Here is a 17318-nt window from a genome sequence, read left to right on the forward strand (position 1 = left end):
TCTACAATACACAGCAGCAAAATATTCATCAAATAGCTTCTCCTAAGTTTGATTTTCTCTGGAAGAAAACCTAAATTAATCAGAGTGGTTTCAGTATAATATATTAACTTTAGATCTTCATGAAGCATTTCATGATTTCAAACTCAATTTCAACTTTAGCTTTATTTCTAAAAAGCAAAATGAACTTAAACTACAATTTGAAGAAGCAGTTTCCTTTTTTAATTTTGAAGTTACAATTCTTTTTATGCACCCTGATAGAGGCCTGCCCCAGGGTATGACAAAAATTCCTTCTGGGAACAAACGGCATGAAAACCATACCAGATGGTGATGACAATCGCCGATAGCGAGGATACGTGTTATCCTATTTTTTTCATATATGTATTCATTTAATGAAATTTTTTTTACTATACAATTAGCACACAAATATCTTGAAGATGATCAGGCCTTTAGCAGGAGAAGCAGTGCTGCAAGGTGGGCTCCTTTCTGCACCCTCCGAAAGGAAGCAAAGGGGAACAGCTGAGCCTGGCTGCAGCCTGTGCTGACCTATATCGGTGAGAAAAAGCTGCGGGGAGGGAAAGAAGCGGAGAAGGAATCAAAAGAGATGAAACTGGATCAACTGCTTGTGCCCGGACTGGAAATACTCTCATTAGAGGGAACCAAGGGGGAAAATGTGGGCAACCCCTGGCTCTCTCTAAAGTAATTAAACTGCGGGCTGAGGCATTGATAACCTCGAATGCTTCCAAACTGCTTTACTGCAGATGCCGGTCAGCTCTGACAGTTATTAAGAGTTTCATTGCCACAGGTCTTCTGCCTTGAAACACACCTTTTCTCTCCCAACAAAGGGTTCACAATGAATTCCCATCAACTGGAACTCAATGGAGTACAGACTGTATGTGAATATAGGTTTGTGCCAGTTTAAGGCTGACTTTTTGTGGTCTTTCTCTGCTCTGAAGGTAACTTCTGGGTTTTCTCATTGCTGTGAGGTAGGCATTGGTGAATAAATGACCATTCTAATAGGGAAAACCCCCCACTTTTTCTGTTCTTTTTCTTTTGCAAAATGTATTTAAAGAAAAAAAACCACAACATTTTTGTGTACTCTGGAAGCTCAGATGATGTATTGTAGTGGCAGAAGTATGTTGTTGGTGCTTCAGTTCTGATGTTCTGCAGTAATATGAAGAAAACGATCAATGCCTTGGCTTTTTTTTAACATTTTCCACACGAAACATTGCTAGGTTATTTTCTTCTTACAGTGCAGCCAAGAGTAGGAGTCTGTGAGATGGCAGTGTTTCAAGTTGTGTTTGACTGTATTTTACTCTCTTGCTCTTTGATTAATTGATTATGGATAAAACAGCGTCTGCAGCAACAAACAGTATCAAGCTCATCACAGAGAGTTATAGAAGAAAAGATGCTCACCTCTTTGCCCTGTCTTTCTCATCTTCATCCATTAGATTGTCTAAGCAGTATTTTCTGTTGAAGGAATGCAAGAATCATTATGAACTGTCATTTTGTTAGCTCTATTTGCAGGTTAATCTTACAGTCACTCTAATTTATTTTAAAAACACAGTGATGATATCCCGGTCAGATAAATGTGTCAGCAGTGCTTTATGCCACAATCCTTGATTTTAGGAAATATCCATTGTGGGTAATGTTGTTCCTGAGCATTATGCTAGCCTTAGGGTCTCTAGTCAGGGATCAAGGCTCCCAGGCACCCCATGGTGCATCAGCACAGTACAAAACCAGCCACTTCTTGGGGATTTTTTTGCATGGAGGTTACTCTCTGCAAACTTGTAGGCTGGATGAGCCTGTGGTCTGATCAAGCTGAAAAGGACTTTCATTGCCCTCATGTTCCCTCCAAAATAATCTCCAGTGCAAGAGCCAGTATCACTGATGCCTTTGGCTTCTCAGGCTGATCTTCCTACTGGAAGGCTCCTTGTCCTCCTCTGTGGACCTTGACCCAAAGCCAAAAGAGATAGTAGTAACTCCACTGAATTACACCTTAAATTCAAAGTGTCCTTATAAATCCCACTGCCTCAGCCATGCTGAAAAAACCCTCTTGCAGCCCAGTCAGACCATCTGCCCAGCCATGCTGGCACCAAGCATGGGGACTGTGCCATCCCCATCACTCTTTTTGCTAATCTTCACCAAAATGTTGTGACCTCAGCTTTGAAGTTCAATTGCTCCAGCAGTTTGAGCTGTAAGAAGAAAAGGGTAAATTGGGTAAATTAAGTAAATTTGTGTGGGCAAGGCAAAGGGGAAAAATACAAAAGCAGCCCAGTTGAAGGCTGAGTGCCTCAGAAACGCTTGTCACCAGCTCACTGTCCACCCTCCTTTGCTCCATGACCTTATGAGAAAGTGATGCTTGATCTGTAACCACTTCAGCCCAAGAAGGAAGTCCTGTGCTGCTGTACCTCTCAGGGCACCTGGCACCCCTGTTGGGTACAAAATCCGTGTGCTGCTTCATCCCACACAAATATTTTCTGAAACAGCAGCACAATTCCACTGGATATTGTCAAAGCCTCATTTTCAAAGCAGTGGTGTAATGACAGGCAACGATAACACTCTTTGTCAGCAATCAAAGTTTCTCATTTAACGAGTCCTCAACATGTAAGACATGAATAAAATTGGAGGGGAGGAGGAAGGAAGTTAATTGCTAGGCTTTATTTAAGCCCATGTTATTTTCCACATATGAGTCACTCACACATAAATTTGCCTGTTGAAAGAACATTTTATGAAAAAACGAAAGTGAAAACTAGTTCTCTTACAGCAATATTCTACCTGGTCATTACTCAACAGTTAGCTAAGACCACAAAACTACCCCATAACCTTTTACCAAATGAGTTAGGAGGAATTAAAGCCACTGGTCACTGACTGGAGGGTAAAGCTACTACTTAATGGCACTCAGCTTCTTGATGAAGCATAAATAGGAAATATGAAGGCCAAGGAATTAGTTTTTTTAGTCATAACTGGTGAATTTAAATTGCTGAATTCTGTTATACAGAACAAAATAACAAATAATACCATGTCATTTTTAGATGTTTTGTTCAGATATTTGTTTGGACTTGTAAAACAGACATAGTCAGCCATGACTTTTGACTTGCAAGTCAGCCAAATCATAATCCATATTTTGGACTAGGAAAATGTACAGGCCCAGCAAAATTTTATTAACCGGTGTTTTACATATATTTTAGGTGTTTATTTGCTTAGTCCCATAATTAAACTGTTATCCCAATCAGTGTGTTTTCAAATAATCCAGGCTAAAATGTAGTGACAATATTCAGTGGGTTTTGTTTTTATTTGCTCACTTATTGCAACCTATGCTATTCAGAAGAATACAAAAGGCATTAACATGGCAGGGTTAGCATTTGGGATTTCAGTGTTTGTTTGCTAAACCTTTGCTCAAAATCATAGAATCATAGGATGTTAGGGAGTAGGAAGGGACCATAAAGGTCATCTAGTCCCAATGGTAGGAGGACACCTTGCACTAGACCAGGTTGCTCAAAGACTTATCCAACCTGGCCTTGAACACTATCAGGGTTGGGACATCACAACCTCCCTGGGCAACCTGTTCCAGTGTCTCACCACCTGCACAGCACAGCACAAAATGTTCTGTTGCATGCATCCTTGTTGAATCTAGGGTATGACAATCAAAATGGGGCAGTATCAGCAGCAGAAGTCACTCTCCCTGAATCCCTAAAGGTCTTCCTGTGCTGCAGTGAGGCTTCCTCTAGTTGTAACAGGTTCCCCATAGACAGCAGGAATATGAGGACAAGTGTGCTGAGCGGCTGTGAGGAAGGGTGGGGGTGGATGAGACAGTCAGCATCGGTGCTGCTCAGCCCTGGCTGTTTAGGAGAAGCACAATGTACCTAGTGGAAAGGGGCTTCCTACAGCTGTACCCCATACACCATCAAGAAATTACACTGCCAGGAAGCCTCTGCTCTTGAGAGAGAGCAACAGATCTAACTGGTCTGTTCTGCCAAGGATTTGGCTAGATCTGTAAAGCAATTCATGGGCAGCTTCCAGTAAACAAGGTTTCTCACTGACTGACATGAAATTCTGGACCTGCTGTGCTGTTGCTAGCGTGAGACAATATCTAATTGTCATTTTGCTTCTGTTTGCTCACATGGCAAAATCTCTAGAGCATCATAAGCATTGCTAACAGGGTTTGCTAGTACATATGTAGCATATGAAATTAAAACTGTTCTCAATAAAGTAGATACATCAGAGTATACAACTGCTGCGACCTGGTACTGCCATCCCTCTCCAGAGCCCCACCAGATGCTGCCTTACACCTTGACGGAGAAACCCACAGCATGGAGCTTAGGTATGTGCTCAGTGCAACCTGCTTGCTTTATGTTATCCTCTCAGTCCCTCAGCTGTTAAAGTCCCAAATTGCAAACTGGAAATCTACTGTCTTACCCCAGTCAGTGACTGGTTTAGGAGAAAATTCAGACTCATGACAATGATGGAGGCAGGCAGTAAACACCAAGGCTCTGTGCTACAGTTCCCCTGCAAAGAAGTGACATAAAAAAACAAGCGGCACAAGTATTTCTCAAAATGTGAAGAATCCTTTCATGATAACAAAGGGAATTTGGAAAGCTATAGGTAAGAACACCACATGACGTAACTCCTGCTGGCAGAGTATTTAACAGTGACAGTTACATTCGGAGCTTCATTAGTATCATCATTGTCCTCAAGGAGTGAAAACTGTCACTCAAAAAGATTGGAACTACTTGGAACAGGGAGGTGAAAGCTCATGTACTCCCATCAGGGTGGTACTCAGGCAAACACACAGAAAGATGTATATCCACAAGTAGGGAAGAATGGCATTTTGGAAACAAGAGAGTGGCTAAAACTGTTAATCCTGTACCCCTGGCTTAGTTATCAGATGGAGAATTATAGCACAAACATCCCCCCCACATTCATTCATACAATGAATAGTTGCTTGGGAAAGAAGTAATTCAGGCAGAGTGCCACCTCCCTCCAGGGACTCTCCAGAAGAAAGGTTGCACATGTTTATTTTGATACAGTCTACTCCCAGTGGACACAGAGCTTGCACTATAAAAAATCATCTGGCACTGATCACCTTATCCTGTGCTAGAAACATGTTTTTTATTGAGCTAAGCTACTACTTTTCTGGGCTGGCGAGGTTGGTTTCACTCCTTCCTGCCCTACTGCTCATAAGGATATGCTGTAGACACTCAAATGTAGGTAATCAGTTGTTGATTTCCCACTGAGTTGCCACAAGGCCAGCTAATAGTTCCTACAAATCATCCTGATATTTAGCAAGAAATTTTATTCATATTCATTTAATTCAGCTGAATTAAATCAGAGATGTAAATTTCTTTCAGAGGCCCTGATATGTGCCTGGGGGACCTTCGTGAGAAATCAGAGCATTTGTGCTTCCCTGGCCCTTATGATTGGCAGCTCAAAGAAAAGACTGGGCTTTTCCTTCTCTTCCCTCTCTGGCACGGCGGGGTGTCTGCCTCCATCACCCCACAGGTCTGCCTGAGTATTCTACCACTTATCCTGCACAGGTACTGTCAGCCCTGTGGAGAGAGGTGCTCCCACCCACTACAGACATACCTGAGCCTTGCACCTCAGACCTCACCCTTAGACCACTTGGGATGCTGGTACAATACAACCATCCTAACTAAAGATGATGACATTGCACTTGGACATCAATCCTCTCAAAGACAGAGGATGGGTAAGGGTTGTGTGGAAGACTGGGATGCTGGGATGAAACACCCTGAACTACCTTCTGGCCTCTGGGCAGACCCTTCCCAACAACTGCAATCTTTGTGAAGGAGGAAAGAAAAGAGCAATAGGGTGTAGGACAGACATGCTTCCATGCCTTCCAGACACATTGCTCAGCCTCCAGTGCCCATCTCTGCTCAGCATTGCTTCTGTTCTGCCTCAACAGGGAGTTACTCTCCCATCCCCTCTTCAAAGGGGAGGAAAAGGCTCTTAGCAAAGAGGTCAGTGTTATACAGGAGGCACAGGGGTATCTTCGGTGGGGTTCAGGATTTAAAGGCTAGATCCAGCCATGGATCCAGCATGGCATCCTGTGCTTAGTGAGTAGGATCCAATACACAGGACGAAGGCACCAAAAGAGAGTAGAGGGTCTGGGCATGATCCAGGGGCACGGTTTCTGGACACCCACTAGCACAGGGGACAGTGTAGCTTGGTGCTCTACTGGCATCGCTGCCAGGTCCCCTGCCCAGGGACGATGAACAAGGTCTGAAGGGCATTGTGGTTGGTCAATGGCATCATCCCATGGGTGTTCCACGGCATGGGTTAGATGGAGACTTGCCCACCCTGGGGAGCACCACTGTGGCAAGGAACTCTACCTGCTTCCTCTCAGCTAAGCAGAACCTCGAAATGAATCACACTAACAAGTGAAGTATTTCCCTTCCAAGCCTTGCTGGAAGGCAAAGAGAAAGATCAGCAAATGGGAAGCAGTAGGAAAGGTCACAGAGTGACAAGCAAGAAGTGACCATCTAATCACTTTAAACACCTTGTTCCAAGCTTCTGTAACATGGATGAAGCACTCGGATATCCCACCAGGAAGGCTACAGTGTGAACACACAGCAGAAGGATTTGTACAAACACAAAGCAGAACAAATCAAGATTCACAGACACATCAAATTGAACTGTACCACTCTATTCTCTTTTTTCAGATATAAAGCTATGAACTGTTACAAGAACATGCTGGAGTCCATAATTAAATATGACACATTCCCAACCACAGCAATAAAAATTGATTCATCAAAATGTAAACAGACTAGCCTTTAGAAAACTTAACACAGTAAAAAGTCACTTCTCTGATGATATACATGGTTATTTGAGAAAGATAGTGTCTTTTCAGTAGGAGAGGGCAGTCTGGAGTTACCACGGGTCATGTAATGCTGAGATTGTTATGGGAATTACTGTTTTTAGGAGTAAAGGAAAAATCCAGAAGCAGTGTTAAGTGTCCAGCTTTAGAGTTTTTGCCTGGCAGTGTATAGCAAGGTCTTCCTGCATTCAGTAGGTTACTACATTTTGTTTACAATAGAGATGTTGTTTAGAGGCTCCAAAAAAAAGAAAAAAAGAAAACTTTCTGAGAAAATACTGTACTTCATGAACCTTGTGGGCTGTTTCATGTTTCATACATGTGTACAATGAATCTTTAGATGGTAACAGGCTTAAAGCAAAACAGACATTAAAAATAATCCACACACGGACAATAAAAATAGTGGAATTTGACAGAAATTAATGCTCCACTCTTCTGAACTGGGGATGATAGGAAGATGCTCACAGGTAATAGACCCGAGTATTAAGAGATTATGATGAATAGAAATAAAGGCTCAGAGCATGTTCTGGTTTTATTCTTTACAGTATTTCCGTTTAGTGGGAAGGGGTATTATTTTCCACATGTCAGAGTCCTTGCACCTATTGCCATGTGTTAGACAGCTTGCCCCCTCTGCCCTGGTGCCAGCTGAATTTTGGGGAGTGCAGCCTGGGGTCCTTCTGTAGGTGCGGTGTGATTCACATCGGTTTAAGTCAGCAGTGAGACAGCTGATGTCCGCAGCGCCGTGCTGGAGCGGGGCCAGGGTGAGAGGCATCTTTTATCTCTAGCTTGTGAGCAACGTGTAAAGTTTTGTGCAGTGTTTGGATCTCTGATGAAGATCAGTACATACACACTCGTTATCTTCCTCACTGCTATTATTACTGCTGAATGACTAAAACCATTCAGACTTCAGTGAACAGGCTGTGAATCCCCATGTTCAACCGCTGCTCTGCTCTCCCCTCGCACGGCTGGAAACAGAAAGGCAAACAAATTAAACTAACATTAATCAGCAAAGACTGCCATCTGTATAACTCAGAGCACTTCTTCGCGTGCCCGTCCCCTTCCAGCAATGCTAAACAGGATTAGCCTTCCGTGGGTGGATGGGGAAAGTAGGTCAGTTTGGTAACATCGCTGCGTGTGATGAACGGAGGAGGATGTGACTGCAGTGGTCTGCTGGCAGCCCTCTCGCCTTCTGTATGAGCCAGGAGATGAAGCACCTGGGCTTGTCATGGGGTGCACGAGGTGGCTCAGACCCTCTGTCCCTGCATGGTGACACCTGACATTTGTAGGATCAGGGGTTTGGCAAGGCCTGGCTGATGCATTGGAGTTAGTGGGTGCATTTCAACAAGAAAACTGAGGCACAGGGCAGCTAAATGCTTAGTTATTATTAGTTGTGTACAGCCAAATATTCGTCAAAGCTTACACATAAGCCAAAGTGGCAAGGGATGGTAAATCACCTGGAGGAGGTATTGTCTTTCTGTATTGACTCCATCGGGTATGTAGAGATGGTGGCAGGAAAGCCAAAGCTCACCTAGAGTGACACCTGCAGGGCATGACAAGGGCAACAAGAAGAGCTTCTGCTGCTACATCAGGAGTAAAAGGTTGAACAATGAAAGTGCGGGACTACTGCAGTACTGGAGGTGTGTGAGGGGGTGAATTAGTGACAGCAAAACAGGTAAGGCTGATGCCTGCTTTGAGGCAGTCTTTACCAGGAAGGTCTCTCAGCCTCCATGTTGGAGGCAGGGGCAGGAAAGAGCAGAAGCACCAGCAACAGGTGAGGATCAACTCAGGGAACTTGAGGAAGCTTGGGAGAAGTTGACCATACAAGCTGATGGGGACTGACTACTTGCCTCGTTGAGTGTCGGAAGACTTGATGGTGTCCTCTGCTAGGCTGATCTCTCATTTTGAGAAGTTGTGGAGGTGGGGGGGGGGGGGGTCCCTGATGCTTGGAAACAGGCAAATACTGGCCTTCAAGAAAGGGCAAAAGGGTGATCCAGGGAGCAACAGGCCAGGCCAGTCAGTCTCACTTTAGTCCCTGGCAAATCATGGAGCGAGTCCTGTTGGAGCACAGGGCTGGGCACATGGAGAAGAAGGTGATCAAAAACAGCCATCATGGATTTACCAAGAATAGCCTGACTGCCTGTTATGATAAAATGACAGGCTCTGTGGATGGGGAGAGAGCAGTGGATGTCACTTATGTTGGCTTCATGCTCAAAGGCAGTGCTGTTGTCATGGGGGAGACTGAGAGGCTGAAGGAAAGGACAGATGTGAAACTTTATGAAATTCAATGGGGACAACTGTCAAGTCCTGCACCTGGGAATGAAGAGCCTTGAACTCTGATACAGGCTGGGGATGGACTGATCAGTGAGCAGCTCTGCAGGAAAGGCCCTGCGAGTTCTGGAAGGCAGCAGGCAGCATGCTGTACATGAACCAGTGGTGTGCCTTGGTGACAAGGACGGCCAATAGGACCCTGGGCTGCATGGACAGGAACACAGCCCGACCAAGGGAAGGGTTTATGTCCCTTCACTCGGCACCTGTTATACCACATTTAGGGTAATGTGACCAGTTTGGGGCTTTCTACAACAGAAAAGACAGATTAACTGGAGGAAGGTCAGTAGCATCCCCAGTGGTGGAGCCTGGAGCCCTTGACTCATGAGAAGGGGCTGGGATAGCCAGGCTGGCTTAGTCTGGACAAGAGATGGCTTTGGGGACACCTAAGAGTCCTCTCATTGCCTACAAGGGGTCAACAAAGAACGAGTGCTGGACTCCTCATGGTGGTGCAGGATGGGACAATGAGAAATAACAGGTGTAAGTTTAAAGAAGAGAGGAGGAGCTTTTCTCCAGGAGGACAGCCAGGCAATGGAGCAGACTGCCTGGAGAGGCTGTGCCATCCCCATCCCTGCAGGCTTTCAAAACCTGACTGGTCAAAACCCTGAGCAGCCTGGTCTGACCTCAGATCTGGCCCTGCTTTGAGCAGGAAGTTAGACTGGAAACCGCCTGAGGTTTCAACCTGAATTCAGTTTCAACCTGAATTGTCCAGAGATTCTGGATCTACTGAGCTGGCTACATATCCTAAGCAAATCAGTCCCCTTGAATTAGTTCCTATATTATATATGTCTTGAAATATATTTTATTATGCTTTTGGTCTCTATACTAGAAATAGCTTGTGCACTGTCTCCCTACATTGTCATCCCTACTGCTTCATAAACAGGTACACATATTAACATTGTATGTCTGTATGTCAGGTGGTTGTTATGCCACTTCTAGCTGTTAATTTAAAAAAATTCACTTTATGATAGAATTAGCAAAAAAAAAAAAAAAGTAAGAAAAAGGCCTCTCAGGAGAATGGCCCTTGACTGTAAAACCTGTTTTTCTTCTCTCTCCACTTCTCATGTTCTTAATCTGTTTTAGGTATTTATAAAACTTTAATCCTCATCGTATCAGAAGTCCCGAATGTACAAAGACTTTAAAATGTGCTTAACTCTATACTGCTATAAGAAGGCCGTCATGTATGTGTATCTTTGCAAAATCCAGGTCAAAATGTGGAGGTAGAACTGCACAGATTATTTTGCAATTTTTAGCTCTGAAACCTTCCCTCGAAAAGGGTCTCAATAATAAAGTATTCTTAGTTGTAAGAATCTGTTTATGTTCTTCTGCAAATATTAAAATAAGTAGAATAATATAACATTTGACCTATGATCTCCTGATGGTCAAATGCCTAACTGACACAGGCAAAATACGCAAATATTATACTGTAAAGATTTATTTGTCAAAAACACAAGGATTTTTATTTTGTTTGGCATGAACCACCTGGGAAACACCAACGCAAGCAGAAAATTAAGTCTTTTTCAATGGGACTGTTATCAGTCATTCTCTTTGTTTTCTGGCAGCAACAGTCTTGACAAGATCATTTTAATCCTTTCCATACGATTAAACAGGCTATGGTGGCACTGGAATGTAAAGCAAGATGTCCAGGAGCTGACATAGTTTGGTCTCACTACCCCCACTTCTTTGTTTGTTAACTGTTTATGATGGCTCTCAAATAACCAAGTTATTCTTCTTTTTAAAGGCTCTGGGTCTAGAAGTAATTTTGCTAACAACAGAAAACTTTGCTCTAGAAAGAAATTCTGAATTTTTGACAGTGCTATTCAATTAATTGTCACAATTTACACCAGCTGTGATCATCCCCTCCATACTAAGATGCTGAAATAACAGACTACATGTTTCTGTGGAGATTTCAGCAGGAAAGCAGAAACTAAACATGAAACCAAATTTCCTTTGAGTTTTAGGCACCTATCCTGATGTGGCATCTCCCTCTCCATTAAACAGGACCAAGGGTGAAGGGCTGTCCTCTCTCAGTGTCCTTGCCCTCTCCCTGCCCATGTGGGATTTGTTTGCTTCTTCAACCAGCAAGAATTGGAGCAGACTGGGACTTGAGCCAGGCAGTGAGTGCTCTCCTTGGCCTTCCCCATCCTCATGGGCATCGCAGCATGGTGACACCCATGGGTGCTCAGCTGCTCTGCCATTGATGGGGCTGGAGGTGGGAGGCACAAGGGGACAACGTGACTGTCCCTGCAGAGACCCTGCAAGACAACTTCCCCGCCCCGTGCAAGAGGCAAAGCTGTGGCCTAAATCTGCTGGTGTACTGGAAAAAAAATCCCTATACAATCTTACAGAAATAAATACAGATATCAACACCAATAATCCCATCACTTTTGTGTTAACAGCTTGATAACACATCTGCTTATAACTCACACACTGCACTAAATTTTCTGCTCTATAGTAACTATCACATCCCTGTCAGCAGAACTAAATACTTAATCATCTGGGGACATGAATCATGAAAAGCTGTTTAGGGGAGATATTTTTAAATGGACAATTTGTTGTCATTTAATTTTGAGAACTTGCTGTCTTTTTCTTTTCAGAAGGGACCCTGCAAGCCTGTGACCATACAGATTATTGCTCTGTACAGATTATTGCTTGCAGGTAATGTAACCTACAAAGTTTTAAGATCATTTCTGACCAGGGTTTGCCTGGGCATCACTGAGCCTAAAGATGGCAAGGATAGAGACAGACAGCCTGCCTGATTGCACAACACTTTGGGGAGGAATGTTCTCCAGTTGCAGTCTCCCAGTTTTGTGTCTGAGTCCATAAACCTGCCAAGAGTTCAGCTATAGCATCAGACCAAGGCTGCACCTGTATTTTGTGCCATCTTGAACATTTGTGCCCTTGAGTCCCTCCTGTCTCAGACCAAGCCACACTCCAGCTATGTGCAAAGTACCGCTCTTCTCAGATTCTTCATGTGACCAGTGGCTCCCATTTCTACAAAGATAAAGTTTCTCCAGCGTGATGTAAAATTCAAATCAGGTTTTACAAAATGAATCTCCAAGGAAAAAGGATAATTATTAAAGAGCTTCGTTAGTGCTTTGCAATCTTAATTATGATAATTATATTTTTGTAGCTAATATAACTGAACTCCTGCTTTTAAATCCCATTAATGAGCATTTTTAATCCCTCTCCTACTGGGCCAACAAAACCATAATGTTGAACTTCATATTTACACAGGGCACTATTTTTAATAAAAATGACGCAGTTTACTGAGGGTTTCCATTCCCTTTTATCTGCACCTCGAAGGTGCACCTTCTCCCAAGACACAAGAAATTAAGAAAAGCAAAGATGGATTCAGCAGCTTGGGCTCGACTTCCCTTCTTGGCAACAAGAGGGCACAGTCCCTGAGCCAGGAAGGCAGCAGACTGTGGATATTGGCTGCCATCAGGAAAGTCAGTGACACCACTGCTCCATTGAAAGCACAGATTTAAAGTTCTCTCCCTGAACAGCCCAAGGGCTGAACTTCATCTGCTCTGGGTCCTCACGTGGACTTCAACAGGAGCATGTGCACCACTCAAGCAGGCAGAGGATGCGACCCACTGCCTGAAACAAAGACCTCTCAGGTGGAGGACACCAGGAAGTTGCACAGGATGACTTTGCCATACTGAACAGTCCCACAGGTAAGCGGGATACTGAGGGGTGACAGGAACCATGCCACAGTGGCCAACAGTAATTGATGACCAGGGGAAAAGGTGGCAACTAGGGGAAAAGGTCTGAAGAAATCTCAATTAAAAAATAAATGCCTGAATACACAAACTATTCGTGCTGTGTATGAGCAGGAAAAGGTACCTCCCCAACTTACTGGAAATACTGAAAAGTTCCAGCAAGTGACACTTTTCAGTGGCTCAGTACTTTCTGAGTAAAGTTCATAATCCCTGATAGAGCAGAATTTGCTGTTGTGTCCTATGTTATGACCCAGCCACCACCACCCAGGTGTAATGGCCTAGTGGAACTTTTTTATGAGTCTGTTTGCAGTCAAATATTTTACAGTTATCTAACAGAGAGAAAAAAAGTAAAGGATCAAAGAGGGAAGAGCATACAAATTCAGATGTCTCAATAAATAAATTAAAATAATAAAGCATATATTGAATATAATCTGCCCATTAATCTCTGGAGTAAATTCAGAAAACTAATTAAAAGCTTCTACACAGATAAATGATAAGCTTCTTTATTCAATGAACTCAACATACGAACAAACAGAGGTTTGTGTTGATATCATCATTATTAGCAATTGCATTAAAGCAAATGATTTTTGCTGTGCTACTGGGAATACAGTGATTTGAAAAACAAAATGTTATGAGATGAAAATTCAAACCTTTACTGTACCAAGCATATAGCAATTCCTGTTTTTATTTTTAGTTAATGGTAACTTGTATGGGTCAGGATGATAAAAAAATAAGATGGGGAGAAACAACCCCAAAGCCAGTACAGAAACAGGAAAAATCTCTGCGTAATCGTTCTCCAGCGGAAGGCCAGCTTTAAGGGCCGATACTGCCTTCCCACATGGGGAATTCTCTAACTCGTCAGTTCCTCTGCACCTTGTGTCCCTTTTTATGCTATTGGCTTTAACATTCTCAGGGGATTTTGTCTTGAATTTTAGAGGGAGGTTTTTGCCTCTTCAACCGTAATTGATAGATGTTCTATTTTTGTGGTGCAACTCTGCTGTGTTACATGATGTGTGTGGCGGTGCTGCATGGGGAGCTTGCAAGGCAGCTAGAATTGCTCTCTCTTGGTCCTCCGGGAATAAGCCCATCCCAACAATCCCTTTAGATAGCTGTGACTTGAAAAAGGGGATTCTGAAGAACACAAGTTTACAGCTTAAGCTGTGTGTTCAATTTAAGTGCAGAGCCTGAAATAATTGGTATCAATATGCAGTCAGTTTGGAATCTGGTTATTTACAATCAATTAAAACTGATCTGGCTCCAGAATTCAGATATCCTCTTAAGGATCCTACACAAGGAAATAACTTGAAACACTCTATATTTTATCCATAGTGCATTCCAGCAATTCAGTGCTGATTAGCATAAAAACAGCTTTAAATGGATGAAATGCAGGAACAAGAGAGAACAGTAACTGCTTTTGTTTATATTTTTTATTCATACACCAACATCTTCCTACTTCATATTGTACATTAAACTCTCCCTATTGACCAAATGGAAGCAGAGATTTTAAGAAGTCTCAGGCTAATGTCCTCTTGAACACAGGCTAAATGAAGGATACAGGCCATAGAGTGTAAAGTGCACTTAGGTTTTAGCATATTCACTCAACTGCGGCAGTTCAGAAACAGAGAAGTCATTAAAAGCCCCACAGCAAAAGATCAAATTATGCCTCTGCTAGATATTAACTTTGAAAAGGAATAGAGACAGTCTGAAAACCACAGTGAAATACTGATGTGCTGATTCACCTCGCACTTATGTTCTGCATGACTTAGAACTGCAAAATAATCTCTCTTCTGTGCCAAATGATACTGAGAGGAAAGCATCTTTTGGCTCTGATGGGTGCTGCTTTCCACTCATAATGTGCATTTTCCCTTTCCACTTGCAAGAAAATTTGCTGTAAGAATCTCAAGTTGACTTGCTATTTTATTTGCCATCTGTGTCAAATATTCATATAGGCACACTAAGTGTGTTTCCATGTCCCAAAGGGCATCAATTGTTTCACACTGTTTCCTATCTTTCATAATTACCAGGGAAAAAACTAGGAGGGGGAAAAACCTGACATAATTCTAGATTTCAACTCATGCTGTATCACATTTTATTTGTGTAGAGTGTCATAGTCATTATTGGAAAACTACATATGAAAAAATAGGGCTTGAACCATGAATTTTGCAGAAAATCTAAAAAATTTGAATTAAATATCCTGCAGAAAATAAGGTTCTTTACATCCCATCTATTCTGTAGCCAGTACTATGACTGCAGCTCTCACAGCATTATCTGATCTGGCTGTAGAGATGTAGTTAAGCATCAGTGCAGCTCACCAAAGGCCTGCTAGTTTACATATTTACCCAGTGTCACCAAAAAGAGCTTGTGTAGGGCAGCTCAGTTTGGGGGAGAGCAGGGAGAGGGAAAAGAGGAAAGAAAGAGAAGCAGTTGGCAGGCAGCTGAGATTGGGGCCGGGTTGGGTCCTCTGGCTCACAGTCTTGTGAAGCAGCTGGGAGAGGTAAATCATAGGGCTATGGGTTGAGATGAGGAGAAAAGGGAAAGTCCCATCTCCTGTTTCTAAAATCCACACAAAAAGAGAGATCCCAAAGGCAGTTTTGGGGACCCTAGGAAAAATGCTGTTGTCACTGGATGGACTGAGAAGTTTATTTGCAGAAATGCTATTGCTCCTCCTTGCTGAGTAGGTTTAAAGCAGTCTCAAGGATAGCCATTGAAACTGTAGCAACTTTAGTATCTGTGAGAAGATATTAATTTATAGAAACTGTGCCAAAGATAGTATAAAATTCGATGTCACAGCACTTCACTTGGAAAAATTTATACTTCATCCTACTGCCATACTATTTTGGGGGTATTCAGGTCTGGGGATCTTTTGCTTTTAAACAAAAAAATCCTAGGTTCTCTGTGGATGTTTTTTTCCCTCCTCAACCTCCTTTCTTTAGATACTTCAAAAGCCAAGATCCTGAGAAAACTTTTCTGCTGGTTCCTATTGTTTCCTACTTCAAGTGAAAAAAGTACATAATGTTAAATCTGAACACCAAGACTCTGTGAATGTGTAAACTTCAGAACTCTAAACCATTCAGCCTGTGCCAATGTAAACCACCTAAAGAGCAGAGAATTAAGTACACTTTATCCTCTCTGACCATGATTGAACATGTTCCAGTCCTAAAATCTGCTGCAGGGAGTCGCTCAAATCCCCCAAAGCAAAGTAGGACTTGTTCAAATAAGCATGAAAAAAAGAGGGACATCCTCACCCACATCTCAGCCCCAGCCCTTTTGCTCTCTTCTTTGAAAATTATCACCCTGCTGTTTCAAACCACCTCCCTCTCAAAGACATGGGGCAGAAAAAAATAAAACCTACCTTTCCTAAGCAAAATGCTCCATATTACCTCAGTTCATGGGAAAATTGCACAGAAAACTCAATAAGCACGTTTGTAGTACAAATTGATGTCTGTGTCACCCACCCTTTCCAACTCTGCTCTATTAATGTCTAACTGCTCTGTTTTTTTAGAAAAACAGCTATCTTGGTCCAGCTTCTGGCAGCTGATAGGGCTAAGATGTAAATTTTGGGAACCCACTTATGGGCTTTCTGTCCAGCAGCAACAGCTTCTCCCTGTCCTGCTTCCCCAGCTGCCTGTGGCACTTGGCCAGGACCCTCTCCTCTCAAGAGTAATGACTGTGGGGACCATGGCACTGGGCTGCCTTCCTCCTGCACAAGCCCACACCATCCCCACTCCCCTCTGCTGTACTGGATCCAGTGCCTGAGTCAGAGGCTCTGTTTGTGTGTTGGCGCTGGATATCTGGGAGCACGTGAGTGCTGCTACCACAGCCAAAGCCTGATGCACGCATTGGCCACGAGAAACAGGCATCCAACTGCCACTGCTTGGGTATCCAAAAGGGTTTAAGCTATTGTTGCTCAAGGGAAGCTGGAACAGAAGGGCACTAAAAGGCTGTCATTCTTAGATTTGCTCTTCTCTCTTTATCACTCAGAAATATTTTATGGGAGAGAACCACAATGCAGTTGCAGCTGTGCATCAGTTAGCCCACTGTCTTGTTCTAAGCTACTTTAAAACTGACATTATCCTGAGAAGTAATGAGAAGTCTTTAACTATGCTTCACTGTATACTGTGTGAACATACACAGTAAACTTCTAGGCAGCTAAAGAGCGAGGAGTGAAATGTGAGAGAATAGTTTTCCTGATATATTTTCTCTCTCTTCATGGAAATGTTGATGTGAAGGATAGTAATATTGCTACTGAATTCTGACCCACATGGCTATAAAGATGCATTACTTGCATCAGTCCAGGAGACAGTTCTCTCAATCTTGCTTCCTCTGCAAATGCAGTTATCTTGTTCTGGCACTTTACAAAATCCTCTAAATTACTATTAAATTAAATACTTCTAATTTATGAAGGATTTCAGCTGAACTCATATTTCTGTGCCATTAAT

At 42.9% G+C, this 17318-nt stretch overlaps 1 protein-coding gene across 4 annotated transcripts in view; it reads right to left on the reverse strand.

The window, feature by feature from the left end:
• NPAS2 (neuronal PAS domain protein 2) overlaps positions 1 to 17318 on the reverse strand; it is a 105605-nt gene that overhangs the window by 53046 nt on the left and 35241 nt on the right. For all 4 annotated transcript variants that reach the window (XM_069005778.1, XM_069005784.1, XM_069005797.1 and 1 more), the window contains exon 2: positions 1414 to 1467. In XM_069005778.1, coding sequence (XP_068861879.1) covers positions 1414 to 1445 — 32 coding nt within the window. In that variant the 5' untranslated portion in view covers positions 1446 to 1467. The remainder of the gene's footprint in view (positions 1 to 1413; positions 1468 to 17318) is intronic.

The sequence above is a fragment of the Aphelocoma coerulescens genome, chromosome 1 (genome assembly GCF_041296385.1).
Source record: "Aphelocoma coerulescens isolate FSJ_1873_10779 chromosome 1, UR_Acoe_1.0, whole genome shotgun sequence".
Lineage (NCBI taxonomy): Eukaryota > Metazoa > Chordata > Aves > Passeriformes > Corvidae > Aphelocoma > Aphelocoma coerulescens.